Raw genomic sequence first — 16,768 nt, 5'->3', positions numbered from 1 at the left:
ATATATATACATATACAAATTAACAATAATTTTATTGTTAGCTGATCCTCCATGCTACAGGCTTTAGGTCCATATGTATTTTGAAGGTGGAAATATAATATATCCACATGTTGAGTAGGTTCTCTGGTGGTTGTAGCATGATACACATTTATCCAGTTTTATTGAATTGTACAATACGTTAATAATGTATGCAAATTATTGTGTAGGTAGAATTAAGAACACAGATGCTTACAATACTCATATTATCCAGATTATGGAATATGCAGAATTAAAAGAACTAGCTGGATAAATTGAGAAACAGGTAAATGTTTTTGTTTATTTTTATCAATAGTGTTGATAAAGGATGACCTTACCGCAAAACAAAACAAAAAAAACCCCCAAAAGCACACCACCATATTTTTCATTCTGAAAGGTATTTATTTATTAAGCTGATAACATTTTGAAAAGCAATGAATATAATTTTTAGGACAACAGTTTGCTGGGGCGATAAGACATCCTGGGTTGTATACAGCTTTGAAAGATCATTTGTTTTTGAGACACTCTAAGCATTGTTGTTATGGCATCAGTTAGGGGGAAATAAATGTTAAATTTTTAAATTGTTCAGGGCTTTCTCCTTTCTAAATACTAACCGTACTTTTTCATATGTATTTGATTTTAAAATTGTATTAAGGAACCATATGAATTCATTCAGGAATTCATATTGACTAAATTTTCACAAAGAATTATTGCCCTTAATACCCCCCTATTTGAAAGTCAGTTTCCTCTATGTTGTGCAATAGGATCAGAAATAGGAGAGCATTGTCAAATATTCATGCACAGAAAATTTTATTCTGTTGTGTATACTGTTGCTGCTATGCAAAATTTAAGATACAGAACTGTACTTGAAAGTATTTCTGGTTATTTTTCTGCTTTGTCAATTAAAGTTATCGAATCTGAATGCTCATAAAAATCACTGTTTCTAAAATATACTACTGTTTCAATATCACAATTTTTTGGCAGCGTTCTGAAATCAGTTTGTTGCACTTTGACAGCAGAAAGACTGCAAACATTTAAATTTGTGTTTCTCAGTTTTGTACAAAAAGAAAAATACAGATATTAATAATTTCTTGTGCCAGCCTCTCAGCATAAAGTTATAGTACAAGAAACGATGTATACTAAAGCAATCATATTTGCAGTGTATTTGCTTTGTACATTAAATATAAGTTGATCATTCTGGTTTAAAAATCCAAATCTTTTTGCAAGGATAAACCGAAGCCAGGCCTTTTAAAACCCTATGGGACAGTTCTGTATAAGGAATATTGCCTCACATCTTCTCCGATCTCTAGCCTAATATCTAAGTCACTTTTGCCATTACTGTATCTACTATCTGGTCAGCATCTCAAAGTAGTTAGCGCATAGTTTCCACTAAATTAAATATAAATAATATAGAATTTAATGCAGAATTATTAACATAAATAGAATATCTGCCATTGAAGCAAATGGCAGAGCTCTTATCTGTATTCCATACCACTGATTTAATATTTTTAATCAGAACAATGACAAAATTAGGAACAAAGTCTGTATTACTTTCTTCATTATCTGGACTGGTCACTTTGTTTTAAGACCTTTAATAGCAATCTTTCCTGAGTCATTCTGTTATTATTTAGTTACACTGTTGCAATACTGAGCAATTATTTTTTGGAAGCATTTTGCCCTATTACGTAGCTTTGTATGTGTGATAAATTAAGACTTGAAGCATATATTGAAAGGGGCTTCACTTTCACTGCTATCAGGAATAAGTAGATTAGGATGTGAGCTATTTGCCATAGAATCCCATCACTTGCTAACTCAGAAGTAAGTCCTCTATGCTGATGGGTGTAACTCCTTGATTGGTTAGTGTAGGGTTGCAGCATTAGAATCTCAGTATTTCTGTTTCTCTGTGAACTATGGATTCCTAAGTTATTGATATCAGGGCAGAATAAAATCTACTGATTACTGAGATTGCTGTTCCAATTGAAGAAAAATAGCCAAATAGAATTTCTGTAAACCTACATTTATTGTACTATCATCTTAATGCTATTTGTAGAAGAACTTCTTCATTTTGGAGTTCTATGGAATTCTTAAGACTGAAGCAGCACTACTGTGTTCATTTGTGTTTTAAGTATGATGTTGCAATAGTATAGTAAAAGTAGACAGAGTATTAGTCTGGAGCTCAGGAGACTTAAGTTCAAATCCCAATTCAGCCATGGAACTCACTGAGGGGTAGCGATATTAAACAACTCTTTGAGCATCTCAGGTCCCTCAAAAACACCATAAGGTCATAAGTTAGAAGCAACTTAATGGTAGATAGCAACAGCAACAATTATCTCCAAACACAGGTTATACCTGAATGTTATACGTCGTGTTTGATGACACAGTGGAAGCAGGTTGTGTGAGAGGAGACATAGTAATAGGATGTGATGTGTACTAGGAATAGCACCAGACAGCTGTGTTGGTTTCATTGGGGCTTGGAGTCAAAACACCAAGATAACAATAATGCGTACTATTTATTTACCATCTCGCCTTATTACCTTAGAAATATATATTTTCAATGAAAGATATGCAGTAAAAATAAAATAGGAACCTGAAGATAGAAGGTGATACTGCATTCACCAAATATAAGCATGACGTACTAGAGCCAGATGAATAATGACAGAATCAACTTGATTTTGAAGCACTTCATTTACTACTATATATAATTTTGTAAGAATCAGAATAAACAACTATGCAATGAGCTACATACAAGGAGTTTTTTTTTTCTGCAACATGTTAATGTGTCTTGTTGGCAAATTATCACCATGCTCAGTTGATATTATTGTTGTGTGTCAGCTCTTCAGTACAGGTATTTGAAAATTAAACTTTATTTTGGAGTAGAAAAATGTGCTTCAGAAGTGCAAATGTGATAACTTTTGGCATGACTTCACTGTGCTTTAGATCCCATGTATACAGTACGAAATACAAAAAACAACTTTTCTCAGCTGTGCCTTTCCTCTAATACAGTAGGTGATAAAAATTGTTCTAGCAAATAACCATATGGGGAAAATATATAGTAACCATCTATAATTTTAAATTAGTCTTCAGTGAAACATAGGGCATTTGTAAGCTACGGGGGGAAAACACACTAGATATGTTTATACAGAATACTAAGTGTGATTTTTACTAATACAGAACAACTATGAATGCTAAAAGTGCTGGATCTCTCTCTCCCCCCTCCCTTCCCTCTCTTTCCCTCTGTATTTGTATATAGACACACATATATCTTGCACATACGCAATCTTACACAGGTGGTCAAGCCCAAATTAATAAAAACATGAGTGATTATGATATATGGCAGGCTGTCCTAGGCTTGGAAAATTGAGTACTTTCCATTTGGAATATGTGTTAATTAAATTACAAACTAGCTTGATTTGCTAGTTTACATCTCCCCCAAGAACAAGTGTGCATTGGTGGATGCAGGGATCAATGCAGAAATGGGAAAACATTGATTGGCTGATGTTTTTCTGTCTTTTTGTGGAAAAAGATGCATCATTCCTTTTCTTAGTATTAATGATGTCACTCAATGATATGACTGGTTCTCATAACTGTATTTATGAGTTGTAGCTGATTGTGTTGGTGATTAACTTCCTGTTTCTGGAAATCACCGCTGTCAATATTCAGGGACCCTCTCCATCCCTCCCCCTTACTGCTTGGTGCCACAGCTCAGTCAGGAAGCTTTCCAGATTCTCTGTGTAGTTCTCTTAGAAGGAAGGTGCATGAAAATCCACTCCTTTCTTCAATTCAATGCTTGTTTAATATTTACCTTGTAATATATATAGTATATTAAGATGCAAGGTTAAGTATCTGTGGCTGGTAATTCCTGGCATTGCTGTATCATTATAAATCATTTTTTTTGGTTATTGTTTATATTGGGTTCAGCCAGAATAGTGTCGCAGGCTTATTTCAGACATCACATCAAGTCATGGTTAATAAGGGTTACATGTGAATGATGTCTGAACTGACAAATGATCACTTGTGAGTGGTGACAAAACAGAAGACAAAATCAAAGTTTCAGCTAGGTGTGCAACCTGTAGTTTGTGCTGACCATGGCTTGGCATAATGGCTGAATTGACTAACCACAATTACAGGAATAGGTTTTTCCTCCTTTAGTAAGGCACTAGGGATTAGAATGCTGAGTGGTTGGAAAAAGAAAGTAGACAAGCAGCTTTATCATTTCTATGACTGTCTAGAACAGTGGTGTCGAACTGTGGCCCTCCAGATGTTCTTGGACTTCAACTCCCAGAAGCCTTCACTACCACCTCTGCTGGCCAGGATTTCTGGGAGTTGAAGGCCAAGAACATCTGGAGGGCCACAGTTCGACACCACTGGTCTAGAACATCAGTTTGTTTCAACTATTACTAGCAGACGATATAAGGCCGGTATGAAGACAGTGACTTTGATTACCTCTGATGAAGAGTGGATTACAGCTCACAAATGCTTATGCCCTGAGGCTTTTCATTGTTTTTACTAAAACAGACTAACATGGCTACACCCTGGAAATCTACTTTGGTTGTGAGACATTAGCATAGGAAAGGAGGGGAAGTGCTTCAGATTGGACAGGAGAAGTTTCTCAAGCTAAACATTTTAGACGTTTTCGGTCACTCCTCCTCTTTTTACTTGAAAGCTTGCACCTGGTGAAAATTATAGTGCAAGATGATCTGAACCAAGAACATTGGCCTTCAGAATGTACAGAAAAGTCTTTGAAAAATAAAAACAGACATTCATTATTTTGGGGAGCTGTAAAAGACTTGAAGTAAACGCAGCTGAAAGCTTATGTATTATTAAGTCAGAAACCAGGAAAAATGCAAACCAATCAACAATCAAGATGTGTAACTGTGTTTCAAGTGTGCTTTTCATATCAAACATCTATTTATAGTTCATGGTTTGTACTTTCCCTTAATTTTTGTGAGGGATGAGGTGAAAATATAAAAACAAGTATGAACAAAATCAATTATTTAATTGTGTGTAACATCACACCCATATATTATTAGTGTTTAAATAAGGCTGCTAACCTCATATGCAGAAATGCAGCTGGGGTTGGACTTCCAGGCCAAAGTCCAAGGCCCTGCTTTAGGGGGCATGACAGGGAGAACCATGTAATAGGGACAGCAGCAAACATGATGTCAACACTCGTGCTGCATCATCTTTTCTTCTTTTAAAACTATCCTTGAGGCAGCTGGACAGATATATTCATGGTAGCAGATACTCACTTCATTATTTTTATTTTACACATACGTTATCATTTTCTACCACAAAATGATTTATCGTTAAGGTAGCAGAAATAAATTCCATGTTATTTAACCCTTTAAAATTGTATAGGTTTAGAGTCTCTTTCTTTCTTTCTTTCTTTCTTTCTTTCTTTCTTTCTTTCTTTCTTTCTTTCTTTCTTTCTTAATAAACTAACAGGGCGTGTATGTGTCTGAGTGTGCACCTAATATCATTTGTTTGGCATATAGAAACGTGGAATGAATATTGAGGAGAAATTTTAGATGTGTACTTCGCAACTAAAATAATACAATATGGTTGTCAAAGGGAAGTCTCAAAAATACCATTATTTTCCAGGACTAAAATTAATCTTGCTGCATGACAGACAGGTCACATACATCCTGTTTTAGTTTTGGTTTTATTTTTGTTTCTTAAAACATTTGTGCTGCATTCACTGTTTCTCCCCAAATCTTTAGTTCTGTAACTGGAGCTATCCACGTGCTGCAGGCCCTGATGCTCTCTCTGTGTTACTGACACTGTATATGCTGTGGAGGCAGTAAAAATGAGCACTAATCAATCTTTCAGAGCCAAGCAATGAGCATTAGGAGGCCACTATCCTGTGACTAAACACACCCCTTTTATGGAGTGTTGGTGCTAATAAAGGACAGCTTATTACTGAGGCAGAGACCAAAGCTTGGGTGAGGTCAACCATGACTGGCAGTCATCAGTCATTCTTAATGATACTTTTTCCCCTGCTTTCTAAGGGATTCTGAACAGAGTGCAAATCATGTGGGGTCATCCATAGTTCATGTGCCCACAGATGGTAAAGGGTTTGAAAGACTTGTTTAAACTTGTACTTAAAGAAAAAGAAAATAAAATTATTTTCAAGTAGGTAACAAACAAATATTCTGCAATAGATCCTCCTTGTGTAGATTATTGTATTTACTTTCAATGTTAAAAATGTTTTACACACTGGAGTGCTTTGTGCATTATAAAGAACTACATAAATTTATTTTTTATGACGTCTGTCTTCTTTAATTATTACCTTTGATGTCTATTGGTGACTAAAGAGAGCTTAACAGGATTTCTCTCCCTTCTTAAATTTCGCAAAGTGAAACCCAGCCAGTCTCTGACAGATGTCTGTTCCTCACCTTCAGGATTATTTTATAAATCCCTTTCTGATGAGCGGAAGTGTCAAATCAAGGACAGGTCATAAAGTAAAAGTATAAACCTTTTAAAGAGAGACCCTGATAATATATAAACATTCTGCACTCTGTCTGAATTTTTTATGGTCTGAAAAATATATTTTGGTAAGAAGTTTCAAACACCAGCTTATGTATTTCTTTTTTTTTTAAAAAAAATCCACCATTCTTTTTTACATCTCACTTTCCTTCCCAGCTGGATTTCAAGCATATTGAGAAATCAGGTATGGTACAGATAGGGAGTTTCACTATGTTTGATACCTGACCAACTGATTGAAAATTTTGACAATTGTAATGTAAATTTTTTTTACTGTGTCTTTTTTGGGATTATTTAAATTATTTGCACCTTATCACTCATAGTAACTCTGTTTGTGAAGGCAGTGAAAGCAGTTTAAATCATATAATGCTAGCCCTTCCTTCCTTCCTCCAACAGAATCTCTTCCGGTTTTATCTTCTTCTTGGAAAGAGTTCATTTTCAGCTTATAAAAGCAATGGTAAACAGAAGTCAACACCTCCAGGTCTCTTCTGTCAGTTTAGCATCACCACACATGGAAGGAACATGTTCTGCTGTGCATGACATCCAAAAGTTGGAATAATGTTTGTCGTACATGCATGATTCTTCAAACTTTGAGGTGAAATAATCATTGTTTCAATGCTGAAGGAGGTTTGGAACACTTCTTTCCAGCATTTAGATTTGTAAACCAAACCCATATACGTATACATTATTAACATGTATGAACTGCATCTTGTGCCTTGAAACAGTGTTCATAACATCAGCAGAGTAAGGAGATATTGGTTAGCAGAGATACTTATGACACTATGACACTGAGAGAGTAAAACCAACAACTTAGTCAATTTACATACAGTGGTGCCTCGCAAGACGATGTTAATTCATTCCGCGAAAATTTCTGTCTTGCGAAAACATTGTCTTGCAAAACGCGGTTCCCCATTGGAATGCACTGAAATCTATTTAATGTGTTCCAATGGGGGAAAAATCGTCGTCTTGCGAAAATCGTCCATAGAAAACATTGTCTTGCAAAGCATCGATTCCCCATTGGAATGCATTGAAATCTATTTAATGCTTTCCAATGGGAGAAAAAACTGTCTTACGAAGCATCGCCCATAGGAAAAACCGTTTTGCGAAGTGCAACAGTGATCGCAAAAACCCATAATTTTGTGGATTAATCGTCCCATGAGGCAATCGTATTGCAAGCCACCACTGTGTGTGTGTGTGTGTGTGTGTGTGTGTGTGTGTGTGTGTGTGTGTGTGTGTGTGTGTGTGTGTGTGTGTGTGTGTGTGTGTGTGTGTGTGTGTGTGCGCGCGCGCGCGCGCGTGCGTGCGTGGAGACAGAGAGAGAGAGAGAGAGAGAGAATAGACATTCCTCTGGCAGCATGACATGAAGCAACACACAGCTTAGGAAATACTGATATGACTTACAGCAGATAAAGACTGTCATTTTACACATGACTTATGTATATATATTCTGTGACCAATCAGAAAATACATTACTTCGTTTTCTGTTACACAAAGTTCCGTCATGTACCACAGCTGTACAACATTTAGTCTTAATCCTTGATACCACAACTGAATACAATCTATACATGACTCAGGTTAAAATCAGCCATTTTACATTTAACTATACAACATTAATATTTAATACATTTTCATATCAAAATCTCAACATTCCTCCTTAAATTTAATTGTTGTATAGACCAAGCTTATTGCATAGATAAACATGCTTCTGCATTGGCAATGGCTTCGTGAAAATGTCTATAGTATTATTTTCACTTGGACAGTATTGTAAATCTATCAGCTTCTGATCCACAGCACTCTTTACATTGCAATACTGTATCTTATGCAAATGTGCTTGCTTCTACTCTTCATTTGACTCTCAGTTGCCAACTGAATGCAAGTGGTGCTGTCACTATGTACTGTGACAGGTAAATCAATTTGCATGTTTACATCTTTCAGTAACTGCACAAACCATGTGATTTCTCCACATAAATCACTTAATGAAGCATACTCTGCTTCCACTGTGCTTGTGGCAACTAAACCTTGCTTCTAGATTTCCAGCCTATTAAAGCTTCACCTAGACTAATAGCCATTCCAGAAATTGACGTTCTATCAGTTTCACATGAACCGCAATCTGAATCTGCATAGCACTCTGATTTTAGATTATTAGGTGCATTTAACTTCAACGTGCAATCTATGGTTCCACTTAAATATCTTAGCACTCTCTTAACACCATTCCAGTGCTTTTGCAAGGGTTTTGTACCACTCTGACTTAAAATGTTTTACTTTTGCTGCAGTATAAAAGTTTTATTCACGAAATGTGCCTTATGTTGCTGGGTACTATCTAGTAATGTCTTCAACTTGTGAACTCATCTGCCATCAACCATTTTTTTCTTGTTGGGCATGAAGCAATTTTAACATCTGCTCATTGTTTTTAGGTTCAGACATTACCATATTTACATATGATGCTGTAAACCTCTCAGGTGGAACACCAAAATTAGACTTCTGTCAGAATCGTGGGACAATTTCCTCAGTATCACTAAATGTTTCATGTTCCCCTCCTATAGCTTCATTTCCTTCTTCATATGCCTCACTTTGTTCTGCCTCATTTTCAAACCTCTCTTGTCTATCTTTAGACAATGGCAAAAGTATTTCACTGTTTTCATGAATTTGTGACCAATTCTCATTTTCACATTTTCACTGACCTGCTAATTATCACATTTCCATACTGATCACAAAATCTATAACTTTTGCTTCCTGTTTGATAGCCTAAGAAAATCAACTTCCTTGCCTTAGCGCTACCTTTTTCCCTGCATGTTTTGGGTATATGAACTCAAGCATGACAACTAAAATTTTCATGTGTTTCAAACAAGGTTGACTCCCATGTAATAGAATATAGGGTGTATTTTCTACTGCAGAGTTCCACACTCTGTTCATAATATAATTAGCACATTTTATGGCTTTGTCCCAAAAACCTCTGGGTAACTTGGCATCAGCAAATAATGAGTTTAATACTGTTTCCAAACCCCATTTCTTCTTTCTGCAACTCCATTCTCAGCAGGTATGGCTACATATGTACACCTGTGATGAATGCCTTTTTTCTTCAGCCAATCTACAAAATAATGTGCTAAAAACACTCCCTCCCTTGCTCTGTCTGAACAGACACTACAGGAGTAGTAAATCTTCATTCTACCATGGCAATAAAATCTTTAAATCTTTGGAAAGTTTCACTCTTATGTTACATTACAAAGACATAGCTATAACGTGAACAGCTGCCTGTTATAGTTAAACAGAACATACTGCCACCTTTTGTGGGCTGCAGTGGTCCCACAACCAAGATGAACCATCTGAAAAATCTTGTCACTGACTCTTGCTTTTCTTGATCACAGGAAAAGCCTTTGATTTGTTTAATTTACATATGTTACAATCTAAATATTTCTTAGTTTTTAATATTTATATCAGACACAACGTCTTTAGTTTTGATTAAAACTCCAAAGCTTACATGACCTAACTTTCTATGTAGGGTATGTATACACTTTTCATGTGGTTCTGAGTTGTTAACCACATTTATGGCTTCATTCATTTAGCTCTGAGTCATCACATATAGATGATCCTTTAGATAACCATTTGCCCTGTGCACCATTTTTCGTTACTTTGCATTTGCCTTTCTCAGAAATTATAGTGTAGCCATCTTTATCTAGACTTTATACACTTAATAAATTATTCTCTAAGCTTGGCACACACAAGACATTTTTTAGAGTTTGCTTTAAACAGTTTACGTACACAGAACCTGTTCTAATTACAGATGCTGACCTTCCATCTTTACTATCTTTTGAGCTGAAGGGGTTAAGTTTGTGAACAGTTCTTTTCTCTGGCACACATGATGAGAAGCTCCGCTATCTAAAAGCCATAAATTACTTTTCTTGTTTTCACAAGCTTTAACAATAGCCAAATGACCTTCAGGCTTCCCTGTTTGCTCTTTTCTCCACTCCGTAACATCTGGGGCAGTTCTTAGAAATATGTCCAGTATGTCCGCAATTATAACATTTAACAGCTAAAACTTTTTCTTGGCTGGCTGTGAAGTCTTCATCCACGGACCCTCTTGGTTTATGCTGATAAACAACCTTCTCTGCCACCTTATCACGTCGCCGATAGTCCTCCTCCACAAGTCTCCCAGACAAATATTGTACTGTCAGGTCTTTCTCTGGCATGTTCTCCAAGCTTATCACCAGATTATCCCAGCTATCATCTAGGCTGCTCAGGATCACGAAATGCTGGTGCGACTGGTCAAACTTCATCCCTCGCTCCTGCAGCTGGAGAAATAAATCTAACATCACTTTAATATGGCTAGACACATATTCTCCAGGCATTAAACACTTGCGATATAGCTTACATGCTACAGCCATTTTGGACCCAGCTGTATCTCGTGCATAGACATTTCTAAGTGCCTGCCAACACTCCTGGCTTGTTTTCAGATTCCTAACATAAGTCCGTTGCAAATCTTCCAAGCACAATATTATCATGGCTCTTGCTTTATCATTGTTTGCACATCCCTCATCATCATCATCAGGAGAAGGATCTTCAACATATTGCCACAGTGACTCTCTCCTCAAGTGCATGTCCATCTTAAAAGATCAGGACAAGTAATTGGTGTCATTTAGTTTTGTACACATTATTCCACTTGCCTGCTGCATCATGGAACTTGCTGTTACAGTCTGCTCCTCGTCCTCTGAAGTACTTCCACTCAGTTACTTGAGCACCATCAGACCTCAGCTCCATTCCAACTTCAGCCTTGGCTTTTATGTGTTTCTTCTTCCCAGACATTCAGCATTTATCTGCTTGAAAAACCATCTCCTCTGGGCACATAAGCAGAGATACTTATGACACTATGACACTGAGAGAGTAAAACCAACAACTTAGTCTATTTACATATATATATATGTAAATAGACTAAGTTGTTGGTTTTACTCTCTCAGTATATATTCTGTGACCAATCAGAAAATACATTACTTCATTTTCTGTTACACAAAGTTTCATCATGTACCACAGCTGTACAACATTTAGTCTTAATCCTTGATACCACAACTGAATACAATCTATACATGACTCAGGTAAAATCAGCCATTTTACATTTAACTATACAACATTAATATTTAATACATTTTCATATCAAAATCTCAACAAACAGATGGGTAGAGTCTATTATACATAAAGTGCAACCATCATAGGAAATTGAATGAAAAAATTGAATTCTCATGTGAACAAGTACACCCAACCAAATAAAAATGAACATGTGGAAGTATTTTCCTTTGGTAGTCTTAGTGCTGTATTTGAGAATTTTTCTGTTTTTTTTGTAATTCTATAAGTAAACAGATTTCTGATGTTGATTGGAAAATATGTGCAGCTTTCATTAACAATTGAAAATACAATCAAATAGCTCTGCACCTCTGATAAGAAGTGGTCCTAGCTGAAGCCTTATTCAAGAAAGCACTTAAAGATGGGAGTGTTTATGTATTTAAATTTAAGAATATGCTTTAAGTGCTTTCCTGAATTTGGGCCAATGTGTCTGATGGTTCCTCCTGTTGAGACCAGATGTCATAAGAAACAAATCAGGCCCCATTGCCCTGATTCTTTTGCTTATTACATGTGGTCCTTGCATTGCTAAGTGTTTCTGTCCTGCACATACAGATTAATTCAAAAGTGTGTCCTCTTTGAAGATGGACATGGAAGAAGAAAAAAAGATACCTCTCTTAAAAATGGCTTGGACAGTTGTGTAGCATTTCTGCTCAGGTAAATTAGTTTCACCTCAGGGCACTGTCTTCTGTTCCCAAACTGCAAAGGAAATAGGTTGCAATTACTACCTAGTATAATCCTACAAAGCTTTAGCTGCTGCTTGCAGATGAGTTTGCAGCTGCCTAGAGATAAGCACCAATTGCTTGTTGGTTGATTAACCATGGATTAAAATATACTGGCCATGATCCAGAATTTGACTGGGACTGATGCACACATGGAACGCTGTGTGACTGGGGATTTCCCTGTTTTGTTGCATTTTGGGGAAACGGCTGCACTCACTTTATCACTGGATAAAACTGAGGTTTTTCAGTGGGGCTTCCTGCCTTTGTCTAAAGCCCGACTGCACATGAGAAGTCTGCATGTTTCTAGAACCTTGAGATATGGATGAAAGGATAAACAGATACCAATTATTCAAGACATCCAAGTCCAACTAAATAATGAGGGCATCTAGTGAGACATTCTTCTTTGCCGCTTCAGACCTTTGGAATAGCTTTGTGAACTTGAATCTCACCTTCAAAAGCACTCTGGGCTGCTAGAGGTTTCTAGCCACTGTTAAAATTTCCCACTATGAATGGTGATTTTGTATATGCCTGATTTCCTGCTAGCCAGTTTAGGAAAAAAAATTACTATGAAGTATATCCAGTATAGTACAGTCATCTCCAGCCTGATGTTCAACTCCCTTGATCCCTTGCCCATGTTAGCTGGGAATGATGGGATTCCCATCATGATGGAATTGCAGTCGAATACTGGAGGACATTTGATGGGGGCAGCTGTACTGATGCAAAGCTTCCAAAGGTCCCAGAAGCCTTGTATCCTTACTTATTGAAGTCTTTAATCCAATATTTGGTTCATGCTTGTTCACGACTGATTGAGAACCATTTCTGTAACTGAGTGTGACATCAATATAGTACTTTATTTTTTCTCCTACTTGTTCCACAAGTGTCTATGGGACCGCAAGGGGAGCTGTGTCACCTCTTACAGTTTTTAATCCCTAGATAGCAGCTCATTAGCTTAGATATGATGCTATAGGTGACTGTAGGTGACTGGTTGGGGCACTGTCCAAACAGAGGTTTGGATTAGATAGACCTGGATCTTCTTGTGCTTCTAAGAAGTGCCATGCTCTATCAGACCAAAAGTTCATCTGGTTCAACATTCTATTATCATAGTGACCAACCACGATGGCTTCTACCTTCTGTTTCTTTTGGCACATGCATCTGCTATACAGTATTTGGAGCGATTTGCAGTCACAAAGATCATACAAGGTAATCACTAGGGAAGGTGAAGTGGCTCTATGTGCTTCTCAGAGCATTCCCAGAGGAATGCCTTGAATACCTGTGTAGCTTTTTAAATGCAGGTGATAATAATCTCTGTCTTTTAGATGCTTAAAGCTTCACTTGTGAATTATGGCTGCTCAAACTCGCTATTAAAGAGCAGCCCGTGTTATTATTTTTTTCCTGGCCAGTTGGCAACCCAACCAGAAGAGGCTGGACAAAAAACTGGTGGGAATTTCAGTGCATCTTGGGTGTTTCATGCATAGAACAGGGCTAAAATGTGACAAAAATGGGAAACTGGCTTTTGTTGTATGACTTTGTTATATTTTCATGTTGTGACCCACATGATAGTAGAGAATGTGTTGTAACAAGTCCTACTAACACCTGAATTACCAAGTTCCTGTAAGTGCTTTATATTCAGCTTATAGAAGCCTTTGTATTCCAGGACAAGTGATCTGCAAACAATTCATAGATAGGGCTGTGATCTCTCTCCAAGAGAAATATAATGATGTGGTTGATTTGTATGAACTTGTGAATTTGTATACATTTTTAAAAACTGAAAATTAAAAGTTGCTCACTATTAGAGTTAAGTTTTTTCCTCCCAGCACCAGAAAAGAAAAAATAGTTCAGTTTAAAACACGCCAAATGGAATTCTGACCATAGATTTGCCATCAACCTTCAATATTGGGAAATGTTCACCTTGTGCAAGAGGTAATACATGCTTTACTTCAGCTGAAACAGAGTTTCACATGGTGGATTTGTATAAGGACATGGGTGGGCATAGTGCCATTGGTAAACTTTCTTCTGTGCAAGAAGATAATGCAAGACCTGTGAATGACAGCTATGTCACATTCCACAAGTGGTCAGAAGGTTCTCGCAGTGAGCACTTTGTTCTGTGCCTGTGGGCAGTGAGAGGAAATTCAGCAACTTGAGAGAGCTGGTTACATTAACTTGTCAAAGGAACACAGAAGGAGCTTCCCTCAAAAATGTGAACACATTTGGGTGTCCCACTAGCAATGACAGCAGCTATCATATGATCCTTCCATTCTAGAATCACCAGTGTGAAGTTCTGTGAACACCACAATTAACTTGCCCGATGAAAATAAGCAATAGATAGCAGTAATTTTGTTGCTGTGTGGGGTGTAAGTCTTTTGGAGATGTGGAATGCTGTCTCAGTTTCCTTGCCCTCCTCCTCATGACTGATCTTCAGGTTTCTCTCTCTCTTTTGTGTTTTGTTTAGTTATATTTGAGCACCAAAAACCTTTCTATAGAAGCTGGTTAAAAAGGAATAATTTATTTTATGCGGCCTTTTCCTTTTCTACTGCTTGTATCTGCATGAATGTGTTGTAGCTCAATGTGAGTTCATTCGATTAAATAAAATCCTTAAATTGTAATCCGTGCAAAATGATCATATTTGAAACACTTGATGTCTCGGTGAGAACTCATAATAGTGATCAAATTTAAATGATTTAACACAGTAGTAGCAGGGAGGGGAAGAGGAGGAAATACTGTTCCAAGACATCTATATATTTATATAGAAAAGATTAAAACTAAAGTCAGATATGCTTCTCTTTCTCCCCTCACTCTTATTTCTCCCCAGCAGTCAAAAGATATACTGTATCCTCTGTGAAAGGGTGCTTTCAATCCAGTTATCCACTTTACCCGGTCTCAGATTCCAGAACCTTCTACACACCCTCATTGGTTAAACCGCTAAGCCTTTGATTCCTTCCTGATTACACTATGCAAGACATCTATCAAACACTGTCTTATCTGTTTGTAAGGCAGCTCAGGCCTCAGATTTAAGTCATGGGTTTTGGCTACAAGTTGGAGTGTGATTAATAATTGACTAATGTAGCTTTTATTTATCACAGGCTAGCACATTTCACCATTACCGAGTTAACATAAATTAAGTGTAAGCTGTCTTTCAATCTGTTTTTCAACTCCATCCCCCCTCCCAAATCCTAAGTCTATCTTTCACTTTTTAAGAAACAAAATCCTTACACAGGGCACAGTCTTAGTCAGTGCCAAAAAGTTGATTTCCTTTTCAGTGGAGTCATATATCACCAGCCCTCCCAGCTGCAGTGTCAGCCTCTGACAGAATGACATGTGTCATTTATCAAAGGGGCCAGGCCGGGCCTTGGGAAACGTACATGACAAAGCCTGAGAGAGTTCATTTCGTAGTCCCCTCCTACCCTCTCTGAGCCTCTTGCCAGGAAAGCCTGTGATGTTTCTGTCTTCACAGCATTACTGTAAGTCCTTCAACCTTCACAAATTTAACCCTTGCAACTTCAGCTATCAACATTAACAGAAAATCTTCCTTATAGTTGTAGCTTTTTTGGCATGGGTGGGTAGAGATACAGTTAGCAATGATACATTGCTGTAGAGTTATGCTTCTTGATTTATTTCCACACTTTCCCCAGCTCTCTAATATAAATAACAAGTAAACAACTGAGACCTAGTAAATGCAGGACAGTAAGCCCCAACCTGCATAGTGCAACTTCTGAGTAAATATACTTAGCATTGTATTGTCATTCTGTTGTAAAATGCTCTAGCACTCTGTAGGTGGAGAATAGGTGGAATTGGCTAGAATATATTTTTGCTTGCATAGTCAGTCTACCTGCTACATTATATGTTTGGTTATTTCAAATACAGATGCCAGAATAGGCAACATACAGTATTTCCTTTATTTGGAACTTAGATTGTTTAACATATGTGTGAATGAGGTCACTTGTAGCTTTCAATAATGCCTATACAAATGGTTTCAGAAAGAAATGCAAAATAAAGCAAAAGGAAATAAAATAGTTTGAAAGAAATATACCCCACAGTATCAGTCACATGGAAATGTTTAGTTTCTGCAGTTGTGTTGTTCCGGCAGTGGTTAAGAACTTGCTTGTGAGCTTTAATTCTCAAATGTGGAGCATGCCATTGAGGCATAAATATACTTTTTGTTAAAACAAAAGTTTTTCTCCTGATCTCATTTTTGTTACGTAGAATAAAGAGGGGAAGTTATTGTTCTCTGTCTCTCTCTTCCTCTCACACACACTTCAAAAACATACAGTTGTTTTCACGGTAAATATCTTTACAGAATTGGAGAACATTTACAGATATAGCTAAGGAGACTCTTATCTTGGCCAGGAACTTTTTGGGAAGGAATTCTATAAATTAGCCATTGCTCAGGAGTGGCTGTTTTCTAGTCAGGACTGGTCCTTTCATTTGTCTACATAAGGCTA

General features: G+C 37.1%; 1 protein-coding gene across 2 annotated transcripts in view; it reads left to right on the top strand.

Moving 5' to 3' along the window:
- The window catches only part of TSHZ1 (teashirt zinc finger homeobox 1), a 99,877-nt gene that overhangs the window by 7,992 nt on the left and 75,117 nt on the right, over window positions 1-16,768 (top strand). Inside the window, exon 1 of one of the 2 annotated variants that reach the window (XM_020801819.3) lies at window positions 4,398-15,787. The exons of the other annotated variant lie outside the window; for it this stretch is intronic. Coding sequence (XP_020657478.3) covers window positions 15,763-15,787 — 25 coding nt within the window. The 5' untranslated portion in view covers window positions 4,398-15,762. Of the gene's footprint in view, window positions 1-4,397; window positions 15,788-16,768 lie in introns of those variants that run through there. 2 annotated transcript variants of the gene reach the window in all.

This window comes from Pogona vitticeps, chromosome 4 (assembly GCF_051106095.1).
Source record: "Pogona vitticeps strain Pit_001003342236 chromosome 4, PviZW2.1, whole genome shotgun sequence".
Classification (NCBI taxonomy): domain Eukaryota; kingdom Metazoa; phylum Chordata; class Lepidosauria; order Squamata; family Agamidae; genus Pogona; species Pogona vitticeps.
This window is presented reverse-complemented; position numbering and strand designations above follow the sequence as displayed.